General features: G+C 38.7%; 1 protein-coding gene across 3 annotated transcripts in view; it reads left to right on the forward strand.

Moving 5' to 3' along the window:
- Window positions 1–20488, forward strand: part of Sox30 (SRY-box transcription factor 30) — a 29681-nt gene that overhangs the window by 5545 nt on the left and 3648 nt on the right. For 2 of the 3 annotated variants that reach the window (XM_087574461.1, NM_001427190.1), the window contains exon 4: window positions 8628–9120. The exons of the other annotated variant lie outside the window; for it this stretch is intronic. In XM_087574461.1, the coding sequence (XP_087430587.1) occupies window positions 8628–9120 (493 nt within the window). The remainder of the gene's footprint in view (window positions 1–8627; window positions 9121–20488) is intronic. 3 annotated transcript variants of the gene reach the window in all.

Below are 20488 nucleotides of genomic sequence, written 5' to 3' on the forward strand. Positions count from 1 at the left end.
TGGTGTAACCTCCAGCATAGAAGAACACTTTGCTAGAGGGGGTTGAGACATTCTCTCAGTGATATTAGTAAGGCCACTGCTCCAGAAAAGCGATGAAAGCTGTACATTTTCTATACATTTCTTGTTTGGTTCATGTTCCTTACAGTCTGGTCTTAAACTGAGATTCTCAAATCTTGGCTACCTGTTTCATTATTGGCTTGTTCCTCCGAAACGTTTACAACCGTCTCTTAGGGAGAGTGCTGTCCATTCACTATTACTGCTGCCTGTCTTAAAGTTGCTCTTGCCAGTTTCTGCCTGTTTTAGTCTCCTAATGATAAAGCTGGCCCTATGAGTTAGAGAGGGATAGAGCATGAAAATGGACTTAGTAATATTTTGCATTCTCAGTACTTTTTTATTAAAGATTTTATTATATATATGTTTGTTTTCCTATATGTTCCTATATGAGTCTCTCATCCTGCCTCCCTCACCACCACCCTCCTTCTCTTTCTCTCTCTGTCTCTGCCTCTCTCTGTCTTTCTCTCTGTGTCTGTCTGTCTGTCTGTCTGTCTGTCTGTCTGTCTGTCTCTCTCTCTCTCTCTCTCTCTCTCTCTCTCTCTCTCTCTCTCTCTGTGTATAGTGTGTGTAGTGATCAGAAAGTGTTAGATCCCCTGGAACTAGAGTCGTATTTCAACACTGAGACCTGAACCTGGGTCCTCAGCAAGAGCAAGTACTCTTAACTTCTGGGCTCTTTCTCCAGCTCCCATTTTCAGTGTCTTTTAAACTGTGTCATTTAGCCAATGGAATAAACAAAGCTGCACTCAAGATACTAGTGTACGCTGTAGAAAGTTGATCTGTAGCCTCCATTTTGCAATACAGTCAGGCACTTTTAGTGTTGACTGTAAGACTGTGCTTCAAACTGGGCTTTACCATCTCTTTGTTTTGGTTTTAGATATTATTTTTTACTTTAGTACGTGCTTCTTTTTGTCCCTTCCTCCCCGCACCCCAGACTTTCCTGGCATCTGTTTTGCCCATTTTCAAATGCTCATGTTTCTCATGAACAGATTTATCAATGTTCTTATTTTAAGCAGTTGAGATTTTATACAATATATCACTTTTACACCATCTGTGCAAAGATATGGGCTGGAAGAAGACTAAAGATTTCCCCCTGATATTGGTAGGGTTTATGCATCATGATTTTATTACTTAAATATGGTAGACAGAATTACAGGAAACATCTCAGAAACATACAACAGTAAACAAAAATGTGATAATGAGACTTTGTTGGCTACTCTAAAAAATTGTTTACAATGATATTTCTTGTGAGGGCCAGAAATGGTAAAGATTCATTTCTTGGATCCCAAATGATAAGCCAAAACATTTTATAAATATAATTTGAGAATTGTTTTTAGATAAGTATAATCCATAGTGAAGAGATTTACTTGCTACTAACATACTGTACAGTTACCCAACTTTGAAATATGCTTAGGTATTTCCATCAGTTCCATATCATATTATTTAGAGGTGATAGTGTAACTAGGAAGTTTAGAAATTTCACATTCTAAAGTAACCGTAAAATTATTAAAGCTAGTTAATAGATGATACCACAAGTATTAAAGAACCATAGTTATTGGCTAGCTATAGTGGTACATACCTTTAGGGAGGTAGAGGCAGGCATCTCTCTATGAGTTCAAGGCTAGCCTGGTCTACAAAGCAAGCTCCCGGATAGCCAGGGCTACACAGAGCAACTCTGTCTTAAAAAAAAAAACAAAGAAATGGTGGCTAGAGAGATGTCTCAGTGGTTAAGAGCACTGACTGCTCTTCCAGAGGTCCTGAGCTCAATTCCCAAAAAACCACATGGTGGCTCACAACCATCTGTAATGAGATCTGATGCCCTCTTCTGTGTGTCTGAAGAAAGCTACAGTGTACTTATATAGGATAAATCTTTAAAAAACAAAGAAACAAACAGAAAAACCTATAGTAAACCTAAAATCTACTATAAACTATAATTTGCAGATAATGATTTTAAAATACCTTCTTTGTTTCTTTCAACTAGTTTTATGTTCTAAGCATAAAATCATGGTAATTTTGTTCTTTAAACATATATTTTATTCTTGAGAAAGAAACATCAAAGTAGTGAGGCATATTTTTTCGTTTACAGAAATAATTCATCTAGTAATTTTGGCATTTATGATACTATATAGACAATCAACTTTTTTTTTCTTTTTTTCGGAGCTGGGGACCGAACCCAGGGCCTTGCACTTGCTCTACTACTGAGCTAAATCCCCAACCCCAACAATCAACTTTTTAAATACAGAAAGTAGGTTCACTACACTAGTGTGTTCAAAGTCACCATTTGAATAAAAGAAGTTGTTCTTATTTTGTTTCTGTTGTGCTAAAATATCCTTATGGGGAGAAAAGGGTTATTTTAGATAATGGTTTCAAGGTTTCAAGGTTTCATCTCTGGGAAGTAAAAGCAACAGGAACTTAAAACAGCTAGTCACATCAACAAGATCAGAATACATGGATGCATGCTGCTTCTTTTCTTGTTGGTGCACACTCAGCTCGATTTCTCTACTTTTAACAGGACCTCTTGCATAGGGAATGGTACCACGCACAGTGGGCTGCATCTTCTTATATCAATTAATACACTCTCCTATTGACATACCCACAAGCTAACACAACACGAACAGTCCCTCACTGAGACTCTTTCCAAGTGATTCCAGGCTGTATGAAGTTGACATTTAAAGTTAACTATCATAGAAGTGATGTAGACTTAGCAAAATTGTTCTGGGAGTATCTACTTTTATCTACATTATTTAATATCTTATGCTTTACCTTTGAGTTTCTCTACAATATTGATAATGACACCTGAGACCTATTTTTGCCAGTTTGTAAACTTACTATTATATTGTATTGATCTAGGATTCTCAAACTTCTTATGTGAAAATTAGGTTCAGGAATCCTAAGATCATTGGTAGGAAGGATTGTGTTGAGTCTTTACAACTCTTTGGTTGCCTTTGAAACTATTACTGTCTAAGCCAGTGTTTCTCAACCTGTGGCTTGCAACCCCTTTTGGGTACACAGATATCCTGTATATCAGATATAAATATATTACAGTTCATAACAGTAGCAAAATTAGTTATAAAATAGCAACAAAATAATTTTGTGGTCAGAGTCATCACACCATGAGGATCTGTACTGAAGTGCCACCGCATTAGGAAGTGTGAGAACTATTAGTCTAAGTTTCAATCATTTTGTTCTTTCTGGTGAAGAATTTATCAAATCAGGTTGCCTTAGAGTCACTTGGTTTTTGTTAAGTCATTTTCCTTCCAAATACCCAATTTTTTAAAAAAAGTTTTGTGTGTATGTGTGTACAAATGTGTGCTAGTTAGAGGGGCCTGAGTAGGCCAGGAGGGGTCAGATACTTTTGGAGCTTGAGTTATAGCTGTGAGCCGCTTGACATGGGTGCTGGAATGTAAAAGTAATTTTAAAAGTGACAGTTTTTTCCTATCTCTGGCTAGCTTCCAAAGGAATGAGACAGAAACTAGGTTTATTTAATTAACTTACAACGCAATAACTGGGCAGTCATTGATCTATTCTAATCCTCTAAGCTAATCTGGTTACCTTTCAGTCCAAATCCCCAAGATACTTGTGTTTTAGTATTGGTCTCGTTCTCTGGGCTTCAAGTGTTTTCCCATTATACCTCCAGGATCCCTTCCTTCTGAACCCTCTCTTCTCCCTCTCCATCTCTTTCTTCTCCCCTGACTGACAGAAGTTCCACCCTATTCTCTCTTCTGCCCAGCCATTGGCTGATCAGCTTTTATTGACAAATCAGAGAATAAATGTTTACACAAACTAGAGACAAGATATTCTTGGAATAGCATTACAGTCCCATGTCTGGATTGCAGCAAGTTATAAGGGTAGAGAAATCAGCATTTGAATAATACACATTATTGTATTTGTAGGCTCAGAAACATGTCTACCCTGGGAATCAAACTTGAGTCCTCTACAAGAGCAGTTAAGTGCTTTTAACTGCTGAGCTTTCTCTCCAACCTCCTACTACCTAATTTTTATTTGCACTGACTTAAAACACTTAGACTAGTTTTCTCACATAAGATTTTGATAGATTTCTCTTAATTTGACCAATTAACAACTTTATAATTGAGTATGATTTTCTTCTCTGTTTTTAGCATTATTGTCTAAACAACAACTTTTCTATGAATGTCTTATTTTAGTTGACCTTCTACCTTTAGTATTCTTCTACCCTTAACCAGCATCTCTAATGCAAAAAGTGAATAAAATCTCATTATTCCATTAGTAATTTAGAAATGTGTTATTAAATATTTCACACCAAATTCATAGATTCTTGTAATCTTTCCTTTTGTTTGATGCTCAGTCAAGCTTACTCCATTTTCCTGCCTACTCTACCAAGCCTCCTGCTTGTTCTAATAAGCAACCATCTGCCCTGCACCACACTTTCTCAGAACACTTCATGTCATTAAAATGTATCTATCTTCTGAGTGAATTCAGGGTCACAGTTATAAGCCTCCTATCTGACTCATCTACTGCCTAATATTTATCAGGTACCTGCTATGGCCCAGGTTGTTAGGGACAACAGGAATATGTCTCAATAGAGTGTCTTGTCAAAGATTTCATAATGTAGTTGTAGAGAAGATACATACAGATAAACAACTTTCTATTCCTTGTTCAAACTCTATAGCAGTTTCTTGTCTTGGTGTTCTTTTTGTGTACGGTGTATCATTTGCTTTGCCTTAATATCACACTCTAAGCTCTTTGGCTTCTAGTCTCTGAAAGTGCTTATAGCATTGTCGTCTTGATTCTTCTTCATGTATGTCTTACCAGATGTCTTGTGTGCCACTTATACCGGCATCCTCATTTTATATCAGTATTCACATTTGTATACAGGCTTTGGAACTTCTGTAGACCGTACATTTCTTTTACCTACTGTTCAAAATCTACTTGGTACATAGACACATTCTTTTGTTACTGAGTTCTCTCTAATTCGTTTGTCCAGCCTGAGCTCGGTTTTGTTGGTTATATCATCACTTTGTTGACAATCTTTTTACTCTCTAGAATTCATACATTTTTCTCTAAATGTTTTAGCTATATTTACTACCAATCTTTGCATTGATGTACCATTTAGTTTATGTACTTCTTAAATAGAACAAGAAGAAAGAAAACTTCATTACTTTATTACTGCTTTAATCCAAAAATCAGCAGGTCTCTCTTGGTCTTAAGTTCCATTCTTAGAAGTTGCTATATCCATTAAAAAGTCTCCTCGACTCTCCAGAAATCTCCTTGAAAAGTTGTATAATTCCAGGAAGGACATAACCAATTTGACTTTGAACCTACAGCAGCTGAGACTGTCAAGAGGCATGGAAGGGAGGGGCTCCATATTCATAAGGCCCCCTGCCTGAGCCACTGACTGCCTAGTGATGGAGTCTGTGCACCCACTGGTGAGCCCACCAGGTTCAAGTGGATGGTTCCAAGCCCACAAACACATAAGTGGCCCCGATTAAACTTGTTAGGCCACAGAGCAAAACTAAAAGACAAAGAGTGTGGGGAAGGGATTTATAGGAGGAGGATCACAGCTGTAGAAAGGGCATAAGAAAAAGTGGCTCATGGGAGGAAGGTGAATGCATTAAAAATGTGTCAGCAGTCAATAAAAATCTACTTTAATAACAACAGCAATAAAAGAAAAGTGGTGTGGCATTGTAAGTTCTCACGAGGATGCCTCACATGTTTCGCCTCATCTTCCTGGGCTTCTTATTTCCTTGTTCTTTCCCCAGAAATCCACTTTTCTTGACAATGACCTAAATACCTTCCCAATTCTCAGCTTCCCCCTCTCACTTCTCTTTATCCCAAGCCACTTTCTGGGTCTCCTCATTAACTCCACAAAGCTGCAGTGGTTTCTTCTTTGGAACTGGGTGATGGAGACACGCGGGAAGTTTTGTTTCTACAGCTGTTCTGCTTTTATACTTGGATTGGTTATTGGATTTTGGACTGTTCTCCTTTGCCCCTGTGTGTCTAAAGCTGCTCTTTATTTCATGTAATGGTTGGACAGCTCTGGCCACTTCAACAGCAAGCTTGTCTTCTGCTCACATATGGATGTTTCGGGTTGCTGAATATGTCTCTTTCAAAAGACGGCTAATGGGTGAAGCCTCTTTCTGCGTTTGTAGCTTTGACATTAGAATGAGGCCTTCTAGGGCACTGTATTCATGTATTCAAACCTGCACAAGGCACAAGAACACGGAGGACCACATGAGTGCCCTCACTGCAGCAGTGATGGACACTGCTTATATTGTATTGGGTAGCCTTTAGCTGCCTCTAAATGCCAGGGAGCCTAGGCCACTGTAGTTTTGCTGTGTACCAGAAAAAAAGCCAAATCACTGGCTGATTTCTTCTTTTTTTCTTTTTTTCGGAGCTGGGGACCGAACCCAGGGCCTTGCGTTTGCCAGGCAAGCGCTCTACCACTGAGCTAACCCCAAACTCCACTGGCTGATTTCTAAGGTTAGCTTCTATTATATCTTAACAACTGTTTGAGTCATTAGAGCTCTGTGCATTTTTTTTTTGATCTTCCATATCCCTGACTTGCTAAAGGTCGCACACTTTTAACTTCCTGCTTATCAACCTGAACTCTAACATTTAAAGTGTTTCTGGATAACTCTATAACAAAATAGAGTAGTTGATATATGTCTGTTACTTGTCATTAAATGAATGCATGGTTATCACTCTAGGTCTTCTTTCCCTCTCTTTTACACAACCATCTTAGAAAGAACACTGGAAAAGATAATGTGCCCCTTTCAATGACTGAAACTTGATCAGTTGCTCTGTAAAGTTCTCATAACCCATCTTTTTTCTGATAACTAAGTGCTTCTGATGGGTATAGGGAAAAGAGCTCAATGTCAAACATAGACTGTCAGGTTAATGTCTTGAGTGTGGTAATAACTTAAGAAATAAAATTTTAAGGATTTTACAAGTTTGCCTGGCCTTGTAATTGTCGAGAGGCCTCCTTCTAGCAGGTTAGTGTGGAAGTATCTGCTTAGATTTAATTGTTTCCTTCAATCAAATCTTAACTCTTTAAACATTTGTGTGTATGTATTTGTAAGTGTGTATGCATGTGTTTCTGTGCATGCCTATGTACAGAGGCCAGAAATGGACTGTTGAATCCTTGAAACTGGAGTTACAGGTGCTTGTGAGGCCCCTGGCTTACTATACGAGTGCTGGGATCTGAGTTCTTGTCCTCGTGACTGCACAGCAAGTGCTCTTCTAATCACTGAGCCATCTCTCCAACCCCTCTGATCTATTTTTAATTCATATTCTTGGTTAGACCCTGGTAATAAACATAAGCAGCCAAATTTAGCATGACAATACATGCTTGCCATCCCAGTACTCAGGAGCCAGAGGTAGGGTGATTGGGAGCATGAGGCTAATCTTGGGCTAAAAAGATCAGGGCAGCATCATTTCCACCCTTCTGCTGTATTTCACTGGGCAGGAAACCATCTTGAAATGGATGGGTGGGGCTCTTCCTGCCGAGGTTTGGAAGGGCTTTACCTGCCTCTCCTAAGGGAAGGCAGGAAGTGGGAGTCTCACCTAATAAAGATGAAGGAAGGTCTGCATTTTGGGCCATTGAGAGACATTTCTGACTGAAGCGTCTGTACTTGGAACGTGTTTCATTAACAGACCCCTAGGTGACTCTGTTCCAAAGGCTTCCGTGTGTAGTTTGTCATGAAAGCTTAATTCAACTTAGTCTGCGTGCATTTTTGGTGTATAATAGCATCTCAGCCAGCAGTGTGTCTTCTTGGGAAATGGAAGGATAAATCATATGACTTTTACTTAACCTTTAAGAATTCTGCCCTTTCCAATCATGCCCTGCTAGGATTCTGTCCAAGTCTGTCACAAAGGGCTAACCCATGATAAATCCTATTCCTTTTGGAGATTTCCAGCTATATTCACTTTCAATATAGTAAAGCGAACCATTTTCTTGATTAATTTTTTCAACTAAAAAGTATAATTTTAAATGTAAAGAAGTAGGCAAAATGAAGGAAAAATGATACACAGTGCTACTTTGAAACTTGTTTATATGAAAATAAAATAAATATATATCACATTGACCAAAACCCAAATACTATGAAATGAACATCTAGTTTCCTACTACCTGTGCATCTTATTCCCTACTCCTGTGATTATTCTTTAATGATAACTGTTTCCAGTAGTTTTACATTATTTCTGTTTATAAATCAATATTTCAATGCATTCATTCTTTTGATTTATCAATAATAATTTTTTCATTTATTTACCTATCCAAAAGTTTGTTGAGAACAGAACATGCCTATTCTCTGTTAAGCAGAAGCAGAGCTTGTTCACAGTAGTGAACAAAACAGAAGTTCTCTCCTTTTACGACACTTAGAGGTTAGTTCAGTAAGAGAAAAATGTAAATTCACAAGAAATTACGGTGACTTCAGAATTGTCAGAATACTATAAATAGGAGAGTGGTTTAATATGATACCACTACTAGGCGAGGGTGGATAGTGAACTCTCTTTCAAAGATCATGTTCATGATGTGGTAGATACCAGTAGGGATCCTAATAGCGGTTAACTTAACTCTGCTGTTTTTATTTCTAAAGGTGAAGCCCCACCTGCCATCCAGCTGCCCACACCTGCAGTCCAGCGCCCAAGCCCCATCACACTTTTCCAGCCCAGCGTCTCCAGCACTGGCCCAGTGGCCGTCCCGCCTCCAAGCCTGACGCCCCGCCCATCACTCCCACCTCAGCGCTTTTCTGGGCCTTCCCAAACTGACGTTCACAGGCTCCCTTCGGGAACCAGTCGCTCTGTGAAGAGACCCACTCCAGTCTCTCTGGAGAGCACCAACAGGATTCCAGCTGGTGCAAGCACTGCCCATGCCAGATTTGCAACCTCGCCTATCCAGCCTCCCAAGGAGTATGCCGGCGTTTCCACTTGTCCCCGAAGCACCCCAATACCCCCAGCTACTCCCATTCCACACTCACACGTCTATCAGCCCCCGCCCCTTGGCCATCCAGCCACACTGTTTGGGACGCCACCTCGGTTCTCCTTTCATCACCCTTACTTCCTACCTGGACCTCATTACTTCCCGTCAAGGTAAACAAACAGTTTTCTACCTCTTACCTAAATTAATCCTAATGAAGTTTTACTCTGGGGGACTTTTCTTTCCTGGTGAAAACTGGACTTCCTCAGGCTTCCATTCAACTTTAGAGGCCAAGTAAGAACCAAACAGTCCATTCAAATTGATAGCAGGGGCCACATGAAGACCCAGGGAGCTAGAACTAGAGAGGACTCACAGCATCCTTTGGGGGCAGCTGTTTCTCCACTCCAGCCAGCACTTTCCCTGTGAGAATATGGTTTAGTGTTGTTAATGTGGTTTCATAGGAAACAGTTATGAGAAGTTGTGTGACCCCCTTGTCCCAGCTGTGTTTATGAATATGAATCGTGTGGCATCTTGTTGAATGCAGATCCTGACTATTAGGGTACAGGAATAGCCTCACCATGCTTAAGGGTCTGCATTTCTAATAAGCTCCTAAGTGATGCCAGTTCTCTTTGATTATGGACCACATTTTGAATAACGAGGGTGGAAAAGGGAAGGTTTTTAAGCCAAGAGAGCTAGAACGACTAGTTAAGTTACACGTCTTCTTTCCATCTCTGTTACCAAACCAGAGAGTTTGCCATGTAAATCATGAGCAATAAGATGAATTTTCATAGGGAAATCTCGGGAAAGCAAATTGAAACTTCACCTTGCAAATACCCTCTACTTCTCTGTTGCTCTTATGTAGATATAATTTATGTTGTGAGTGGAGTACTGCAGTGTTTGCTTTCAAATGGTTTATTGTTAGATTGAATAATAGGAAGTTTAGCTTTCTTACCAAGGCAAGGCTTGTAGGATTAATGTGCAGATTATCTGATACTTTAAAGAACTTTTTAAAAAAGCTTTATTTATTTATTATATATAAGTACACTGTCTTTGTCTTCAGACACACCAGAAGAAGGCATCGGATCTCATTACAGATGGCTGTGAGCCACCCTGTGCTTGTTGGGATTTGAACTCAGGACCTCTGGAAGAGCAGTCAGTGCTCTTAACCGCTGAGCCATCTCTCCAGCCCTAAAAAACTTTTTATAAGAAGGTTTTAAAAATAAATAGAGTTCAGAAACAATTCCTCTAATTAGGAATAATTAATAAAGTGCCTAAATATTGTACTTTTTAAACTTGAATTAGATTGGATTTAGGAATGCCAATACAGTTTATCAAATGTAAATATCAAGGTAATACTCATTTTCAAAATGGAAAGTGAGATCTATTTCATACTTACAATCCTTTGTCATTGTTCTCTGACTTTTGTCCATATGTATCTGATGAGTCGTTTTCCCAGGGAATGACTAATATATTTATGCTTTCTTAAATGGAAACTTTAGTGTGGGAAAATGGACAAAATTAACTGATGTCCATTTAGTTTTCCTTGTCTATATATTGATAATGGAATTTTATAAAGAATATTTTCCCTAAGCGCTCCAATACAATAATTGTATTGAATGTTTGAAATAGAAATACACATATATTTTGTGTATTCATTATATTTAAAAAACTTAAAGTTCTGGTCCTTGGGAAGAGCAGCATGTTCTCTTAACCAGTGAGCCATTCTTCAGTCCACTGTAGTGTGTTTTTATCTTTACACTCAAGAGAAATACGTAGTCTTCATTCTGTTGTTCATTGAATGTTGCAATGAAAAATATTGAAAATGATAAGAAAGATAAATGCGGACTTGTTACCCTCAAATAAAGAGAAAATATACTCAAACAGTACACGTGTAGTACAGAACACAGTCGAGAGGATTCCTTATTTATAAAAACATAGCAATCAGTTATAACATTTTACACAAATCAAAACCAAACAAACAAAAAATCCCCCATAGGTTAAAATTTTTCTGAACAAGTGTTTGTGGTAGACCTAGGATTTTATTGAAATCATGTACTCTTTATAGTCATATGGAACGTTTATGAAGAAGGAACATTTATAGCCTCCACATATGATGACTTTAATTACTATAGAATGCTTCCTGCTGTAGCTACCTAGAAACATTGAATTTAAATACGAATCATTTAATACTTAGATGAACTGGTAAGAAAGGAAAATAATCCTTAAGAGTCAAAATGGTCCACAAGTGGGAACCATCCAAGAGATTGTTTTCACATTCAGAAATGGTCTCAGTGGCTACAGAGTTGGATTTAAATGCCTGTATAAGAAGGCATCCAGTCGGGGCTGGGGATTTAGCTCAGTGGTAGAGCGCTTGCCTACCAAACGCAAGGCCCTGGGTTTGGTCCCCAGCTCTGAAAAAAAGAAAAAAAAAGAAAAAGAAAAAAAAAAGAAGGCATCCAGTCTTTGGCTCATGTATGGTCTCAAACTAAAACCTCCCCATAAACCAAAACTATAGGAAGCCTTTTCAATTTTAATAAAGAAAATAGGAAACTTATATCCAAATCAGATAAAATATAGAGAAAAAGATGTTTTTGCCTGGGTTCCTGTGTGATTCCTAAAGTGCATCATTACACAGTGATTTAGAATCTAAAATTCCCTCAATCTACTTGATGAAGATGTTTTTAATTTGATAAATTCATGTGTGATTGGTTGCAGGTTACATGGGCAACTATTTTAGATGAACAATTCCACTACCTAGGCAAATTGGAACGTCCAGCGGGGAAAAGAAGTGGTTAAAACGTGTGAAAAGCAGCCATTAAGAATTTAAGTTGGAGGTTGGGGAAGTGGCTCTGTCAGTAGAGCGAGCAGTCTGAGTTCTGGGTGGGCAGACACAGGTGGATGCACGAGGGAGGTGATCACTGGCCCAGCCTCATTGACAAATCACAGGTCTGAGCAAAAGACCCTGTCTCAGTAATTGTGAAAGCTGCTGAGGAGGGACACTGAAGGTTGATATTTCACCTCCACATACACTCAGTTATGTGCTTTGTGTGCCCTAATGTGCACCTGTATACACACACACACACACACACACACACACACACACACACACACACACACAGAATAAGAGTTCATAGAACTTACAAATAAGATTAATATCACAAGAATTTGAGATAATTGAAATTTTCTCAAGGAACTAAAAATACATATTTTGAATCATTAATGAAGAGTTATATTTCAACTAAAATACAGTAATGGAATTGAACTAAGCTTTAAGTGAAATGGTAAAAATATGCAGAATATATGTATTGCAAGAACAATGGTCTGTGAGAGGCAGAAACCTAGAGGAACAGGCTTTAGAGAAATAGGAGAGAATGTTATTGAGTTATAACAATATTTATTAGCCAAATATACAGTTTTCAGCAAACTAAAAAAACCCCAGCAACAACAACAACAACAACAACAACAAAACGCAGTCCATTCAGAGGCAAAACTGAGTTGGATGTGGTGCCATGTACCTACAGTCCTTGTACTAAGGAGGCTGGAGTGGAGGAGCATAAGTTCAAGGCCAGCCTAGGGTTCATAACAATTATTAGACCTAATAGGTAGTAGCCTGAGCTACCTCAAAGTGAATGAATTGATGAGCAAATGGATAAAAAGAAAAGAAAACCAGTAGAAATTATGAGAGTCTAGAATTAAGTTTGATAAAAACCACAAGGCCATTAGTAACATTTTTAAATAACTAAAGAAAATTATGCTAAAAGACATGGATCATCATTTTTAACAATTTACTTTGTATTTTCCCTTCACCTCTGTCTGTGTTGAAGGTGTTGAATTCCCAAGAGCTTGAATTAAAGACAGTTTTGAGCTGCCATGTAGGTGCTAGGAATTGAATCCAGGTCCTCTGGAAGAGCAGAAAGTGCTTTTAACTGTTGAGTCATCTTTCTAGCTATGATAATGTTTTAAAATTAAATTGAAAACACTGATGATGGCTTTAAAAAAAAGAACAAATAGAAGTTCTGAAGTTTTAACCAATATGATAAACCGAAATGAAAAATCCAGCAGAGGAAAATCTCACCAAACTTGAAAGTAGACTGATGGATGTAACACACAGAACAGAATGGGGACAAAAGATGAAGAAGTTAGCAGAGCCTCCAAGCTACCTGAGTACAGACACACCATCAAGCACAGCAATATATGTGACATTCAGGCACAGAAAGGAGCAGGGAGCATAAAAATACTGGGACTAAAATGTCGGTGAGGTGTCATGTGGATAAAAGCTACCTTTGTCCTGTCCCTACACCCCACAAGCCTGACATCAATTACTAGATCCCCAACCCAGTGGGGAAGGAGAGAACTGACTCCTTACTCTTCTGACCTCCATATGCACACACCCAACAGTAGAGACACATGCACAAACTAATAATAAAGTTTGAAGGATAAACATGAAAAAGTTGTACACTAAGAAACTTGGGAAATTGTATGATAAATACAGAGACTTACACCTAGACACATTACAGTAAACTGCTGAATGATAGTCATCTTGAAAGTAGCCAGAGAACGTTGGATCATCAAATACAAAAGAACTCTTAGAAAATCTACAACTGACTTTCCAGTAGAAGCAGTGGAGGTCAGCATTTATACCCAAAGAAAGAATAAAGCTGCTCACCAAGAATCTTTTAGTTGACGCATTTTAACTTTCAATGAAGATAAACATGTTCTCATATATAATCAAAACCTGAGATAAAGACATATATGAGATGTGTATATGCAAGTGTGTGTGTAATGTTTTACAGGGCTAGGGATTGAAACATATTAAAAGGTGTTCTTTTGTTATTTTTCATGAGGGTTTTTTTGTGTTTTTATTTATTTTTTGTTGTTGTTCTGAGACAGGGTCTCACTATGTACTTCTGCTTGTTCTGGAACTTACTGTATAGACCAGGTTGCCTTGATCTGCATGCCTCTTCCTCCAAGTTCTGGAATTAAAGATGTACACCACTACCCTGCAATTAAAGGATGTTCTTTATGTTGAAACTAAATGAATTCTGTAATAACATGAATCCAAACGAAGAATACCATTAAATATAATTATATAATATGAAAAAACCATAATTAGCCAAGTGGTGGTGGCATACATCTTTGATCCCAGCACTCAGGAAGCAGAGGCAAGCGAGTCTCTGTGTTGGAGGCCAGCCTGGTCTACAGAGAGAGAGTTCTAGGACAGCCAGGGCTACACAGACAAACCCTGTCTAGAAAAAATATGTATATGTACATATATATTCATTCTATGGCTTTTAACTGATTTTAAAAGAAACCACATGGAACATTGGTTTTCCCTTGGGGCAGAGGACTGCCATACATAGGAATGTTAGACATTGACAGACGCAGTACTTGATGGCTAGTAAATGTGTAATTGTCTCAGAGAAAGGAGATGAAGCTAGATGATAACCCACAGGGTAAATGGAGAGACCAGAAGTGGTAATAATAGTGTTAATATATACGATGTAAGTATTTGCTTAATGCCCATTCATTTCTTGGTTTATCTAGTAGATATAAAACTCGATAAAAGTAGGGTTTATAATATGTGCAAATGTAGTTTTCCTGTTGATGGAAATTAAGGAGAGAAGATGGAGAGAATATAGAAGCAACATTGTAAAGGGAATTTTCCTTACTATAAATATAAGCAGTGAGTTAATCTGGTGGCCGTTTTTCTTAACCAGTAATTCCCCAATACCCACACAGAGACACGAAGATTTATTAAAATTGCCTTGATCCAAACACTGAGCAATGATTGCGCCATTCTAACCCTCCCGCTGGTCAGACAGTATTCCTGTGTTAGCTTGGCTTTTTCCGTCCTTTCTTGATTCTGCTCTCTTCTCCTGATGTTTCTTTCTCCACCTCCCTCATGGCTCCTTATTCTACTTCTTCTCTCTTTCTCCACCCCTCCTAGTAGAATCGGAAGCCCCAACTAGTTCTTTCTCTAAAATTCTGTATTGGTTCGTTGACTCATTGGCTTTTACTGGCAAGGCAGAGAATGAATGAGGAGCAATGCTTATACAAACTCGAGACAGGACCAGCTTAGAATAAGCATAATAAAGCCATGTTCAGATTGAAACAAGATACGAGGGCAGAGAAGTCTGCATTTGAATAACACACAATAGCAAACTTTACACAGTACAAAATTTTATGCCTATATTTCCCCTTTTGTCTAAAAAAAGACTTTTTCTTATAATAATATACCATATGTAATAATAACAATTATGAAAACCATGACATATGATATACATTTACAAAATTAGTCCATAGTACTTGGCAATTAAGGAAAAATTTCCATTTTTCTATCCTGTCTTGGTGCATTTAAAGTTTTGTACTTAACCTTGAAAGTCTTGAAATATATAATGTACCAGTGGTTTTCAACCTTCCTGATGCTGCTACCCTTTAATACAGTCCTTCATGTTGTGGTGACCCAAACCATAAAATTATTTTCATTGCATCCTTATAACTGTAATTTTTTAAAATGTGAATGCATTTATTTCTTTTTTAAAGATTTATTTTTTATATATAAGTACACTGTAGTTGTCTTCAGACACACCAGAAGAGGGCATCAGATCTCATTATAGATGACTGTGAGCCACCATGTTGTTGCTGGGATTTGAACTCAGGACCTCTGGAAGAGCAGTCAGCGTTCTTTTTTTTTTTAAATCTTACTTTTTTTCTTTTTCTTTTTTTTTTTCGGAGCTGGGGACCGAACCCAGGGCCTTGCGTTTGCTAGGCAAGTGCTCTGCCACTGAGCTAAATCCCCAACACCACAGTCAGCGTTCTTAACCGTTGAGCCCCATAACTATATTTTTGCTGCTGGTATTATGTAAATATTTGATGTGCAGTATATCTGATATGTATTCCCAAAGGGGTTTAGACCCACAGTCGAGAACTGCTGTGATAGATAGTCAAGATGTCAGAATTACAAAGAAACAAACTATTAAGAGCTTTAAGGGAAAATTGCCAATTCACCTTCAAAGGCAAACATATCAACTTAATATCAGGTCTTCTGCAAGTAACCCTAAAATCTAGGTAAACATGGAATGATGTATTTCAACCTTTGTAAATAAGTGCCAATCAAGGCTGCTTTATATCCAAGGACTGGAGAGATAGCTCATCAGTTAATACCACCAGCCACTCTTCCAGTGTCCCACCATGGCGGCTCACAATGCTCTGTAACTCTGGTCCCAGCGGATCTGTTGCTGTCCTGTGGCTTCTGTGGAAACTGTATGCATGTATAGGTGTGTACATAGGTGTACATATGTACATGCATTACATAGGTGTGTAAAAGCCAAATGGCTATACATATGCAAACAATAAACAAATTTTATTTTCTTTAAAACAAACAAACAAAACAGATTGCTATATCCAGCAAAGTGATGGTGCAAAAATACGGTATACAGAGAAGCTAAGACAAAGCCTTACTCTGAAGTTTCCAGGCATCAGCAAGGGAGGGACGAATGTGCTCAGCAGTGAAGTTTCTGTTGGGTAAGACACTGTGGTGAGCAGGTGTCCTGCATTCAACATTCCGAGGAGTAGCATCTATATTGGCCAGTGTTTCTTTAATATAGAGACCACTCTGTTACAAAATGCATTGTAGTGATCTTGTGCACACTGGGAGGGAGAATTACATAGGAATTCTTTGTACTAATGTTTAGTTTGGTTATGAGCCTAAAATCCCTGTAAAAGGTAAATGTTTTTTAAGAAGCATAGAAAAAAACCCAGTGTGGTCCTGCATGAAGATAGACATTCTGAGTAATGAGGTAGAATTCAGTTAGAAAAAAAAAAGAAATCTATCCTCACGTCATTTTCAGCAAGGATGTTCCAAGACCCTTTAGTAGGGTGAAAGAGAAGTGGTTAACAAACGGTACAGGAACAATTGGATAGGAATAGCCACATGCCTACAAGAAATTGTACTCTTAGCTCTCACTAAAAAAAAAAAAAATAATAATCTCAAATGGTTGAAGACCCAGAATAAGAGCTAAACCCATGAAATTATTATGTGAAATCATAAAGGTTTCTTGTAAGGGTAAATTTTATGACTTGGGTTTGGTGATGTTTAGGTCCTACATGAGCAACAAAGAAAAAAGATTAAACCATATCACAATTAAAACAACTTTTGCATCAAGAGGTATTCAAAAAAAAGAGAAAAGAACTCACAAAATGTGAGTATGCAGATCATGTGTGCATAGCTTATATCAAGACATACAAAGAACATTTTCAGTGCAATAAAAGGCAGTTCAGCTTGTAAGTTAGCAAAAATCCAAGTAGATGTTCTTGAAAAAAGACGACTGTATAGCAAGTAGTAAGTTCATGACCAGCAGGACTCAGTAGTCATTACAGAGATACACAGTAAAAGCACAGGGATGTAACTCCAGATGCCCCGGCTAGAATCTGTTCAAGTAATGTTCTAAATTAGCTTGTTGGAGAAATTAGAACCCACCTTTATTGCTGGTGGAAATGAAAGTGACACAGGCTTTTCTGAAAACTGCTAGTTCTCTGGGACACTTAAGTATACAGTGAGTAGTGACTTCTTCCTAGGTATGAGTAGAGTTAAGATATGCAAGTTAGAGGGGTTGGGGATTTAGCTCAGTGGTTGAGCGCTTGCCTAGGAAGCACAAGGCCCTGGGTTCGGTCCCCAGCTCCGAAAAAAAGAACCAAAAAAAAAAAAAAAAGATATGCAAGTTAGAAACTTGCCGTTAGGGAAGACATCTGACAGACAGATATAAGGAGTTGTTAGGAGTCTAAAGGATAGAATTTATAGACAATTTATATAATTGACTATTTTATAGATAGTTAATTGTAGGTTTGATAGAAATCTAAAATTTGAATACTAAGCAGATAGCTCAACATTGCCATTATTACAAACTTTAGTAAATTTAGTGGCTTAAACAGTATAAATTAATTACTGTCTCATAGTTGCTGAAATATGCTTTTAGACAGATTAGTTTGTTGGGGCTAATAGAACAACACACAAGAATGTGGTAGCTTGGGGTTGGGGATTTAGCTCAGTGGTAGAGCGCTTGCCTAGGAAGTGCAAGGCTCTGGGTTCGGTCCCCAGCTCTGAAAAAAAGAACCCTAAAAAAAAAAAAAAGAATGTGGTAGCTTAAATCAACAGTGATAGTTTTAGAGTTCTAGAGTCTAGAATTCTGAAATTAACCTATTGACAGGGCTGTGCTTTATTCTGAAGATTCTGGCAAAGAATCCTTCTTCCTGGCTTCCTGGCAATCTTCAACTGCCCTTGGCTTTGTGGCTGTCTCACCATTCTCATTCTGCATGCCTGTCTCTGTGTGTCTTCTTATTGTTTTTCAATTTTTTGTATTGTATAGTGTTTGTGTGTCTGTGTGCATATGCGTGCGCACACACGACCACATGACGTCAGAGGACCATCTCAGGTTTGGACAGTGTCTTCTACTTACTTGAGACAAGGTCTCTTCCGTTGTTTGCCACTGCTTAAGCTGGGCGATTGGCCCAGGGGCTTTCAGGGATTCTCCTGTCTCTACCTTCAGCTTGTTTCCCCTCCCTAGGATCATAAGCCTTGTGCTGCCACACTGGTCTTTAAGTAGGTTATAGGGGCTTGAATCGCTCCTATGCTTTTACGGTAAGTGCTTTACCTACTAAACCACCTCCCCAGCCCTCCTCTTGGCTTTTTTAAAACATAATATTCTTTGAAATTTTCATACCTGCATACATCTTGTTTTTATAAGCACACAAGTAATTGGAATGATATTCTGCTCAATACAATGTCAACTTGATGTAGTCACATCTGTAAAGACCCTATTTCCAAGTAGTCATATTTTAAGGTCCTAGATAGACATGACTATTGAAAGGGCACTCTTCAACCCACTAATTGAGCCTAAAACAAAGGTAGCAAGGGCTGGTTGACCTGCTTCCCTGAGCCATTTTCCGAGCCAATGGCTTCCTTTCCATGACTCCTAAAGTGCACTTTATTTTGGAGCAGAAGACACAAAAAACTTGTGCCATATAGGCCAGAGCAGTTCAATGGAAGAGGAGGAGTGTGTGGAGTTCTGTGCTGTCATCTTGCCTCCTGCATTTCCCCAACTCCTCAAAGAACAGAGTTCTGAGCTCTGATACCCTCGGTTCAGCTAGAGTTGCAGATGACCTGTGCCACCAGCTACAGTGGCCACTGGGGACTTAGTGACCAGCTCAGTGAGTACAAAGGTCCAATTTAGTAAATGTAAAGACAGAGGATGACTCTTAGTGCTTTCACCGTGGAGGAGAAATTTTTAATCTTTTGTGACTGTGTTATTTGCAATTTGTTACAGAAAATGTCATATGCAAAAAAGGTAACAGTGTAGCATAATGTGCCCCACATGCTGGCACCTAGCTTCAGAGGCTGACATTTTACTATTCTTGCGTCTTCAGTTTCCCTTTACTTTGGGAACAAGGATGTATTTTAGAGCCAATCAGGTTTCATGTAGCTCACATACAGTGCAGTACAGTGTCATGCTTCATCCACACACCCAAAACCCAAATCTAATCTGTTTCTTCCTGTTAGTGTTCACAAAGGTTCAGACTTCAGGATGCTTTTAACTTCAACTGTGCAGAACAGAAATGTTTATGAAGGAAGCCTATGCAAACCCCCAACTCGAAAGCAAAACAAGACTCAGTACTGGGGAGATGGCTCCATAGCCGGGGACTACATGATGGAAAGAGAGCCAACCCACACATGCACCGCAATACAGCCGTCCTTCCCCAGAGGGAGTGAATGTACGACACACACACACACACACGCACACGCACACACGCGCACACAGACACGTGATTTACTAGTTACAGGCTCATGAAATGACTGAAATTTTCATGTGCCTTAGTAACCAACAATTCTTTTGCCTTTGCTTTTCCTTTATCGTCTCAAACCTACCTTTTTACAAGCTGTGTGTAAATCAAGAGCCAACCAAATTACGCATTGATTGGATTGTCTCCTCGGCTTTTGCCAGTGGCTCTCCACCTTCTTCAGTGCTGTGTATTTACTAAGAAACAAGAGCTTATCCACATCTTGGATGTGGCGTTTTACATCCTGAGGCATCGACATGTAGATCCAAGTTCTTTGTTGTTTCCTCTTCTTCCTTCCCCTCCTCTTCCACTTCCGCCTCCCTTTTTCCCTCCTCCTCCTTTTTGTAGTGATATCTCATAGGTAGTATGTTCCATGAAGGAGTACATAAAACTGGTTTTCTCTCTAGTGACATTAAGAACGCTAATGGATCCATGGTGTTAGCATGGCTGTGTCTCTGTCACCCTTCCTGCTGAGCCAGTGCGCAGTCAGCTCTTGGCAGCATGCTGGTTGCACAAGAGAACAGTGGTTCTCAACCTGTGGGTTGCAACCCCTTTGGGGGTTGTATATTGTATATTTGCATTGTTTCATAAGTGGTAAAATTACATTTATGAAGTAGCAATGAAATAATTGTATGGTTGGGGGTCACAATAACCTGAGGAACTGTATTAAGTGGCCACAACATTAGAAAGGTTGAGATACACTAGAAC

The sequence above is a fragment of the Rattus norvegicus genome, chromosome 10 (assembly GCF_021556685.1).
Source record: "Rattus norvegicus strain SHRSP/BbbUtx chromosome 10, alternate assembly SHRSP_T2T, whole genome shotgun sequence".
In the NCBI taxonomy this organism is placed as follows: Eukaryota; Metazoa; Chordata; class Mammalia; order Rodentia; family Muridae; genus Rattus; species Rattus norvegicus.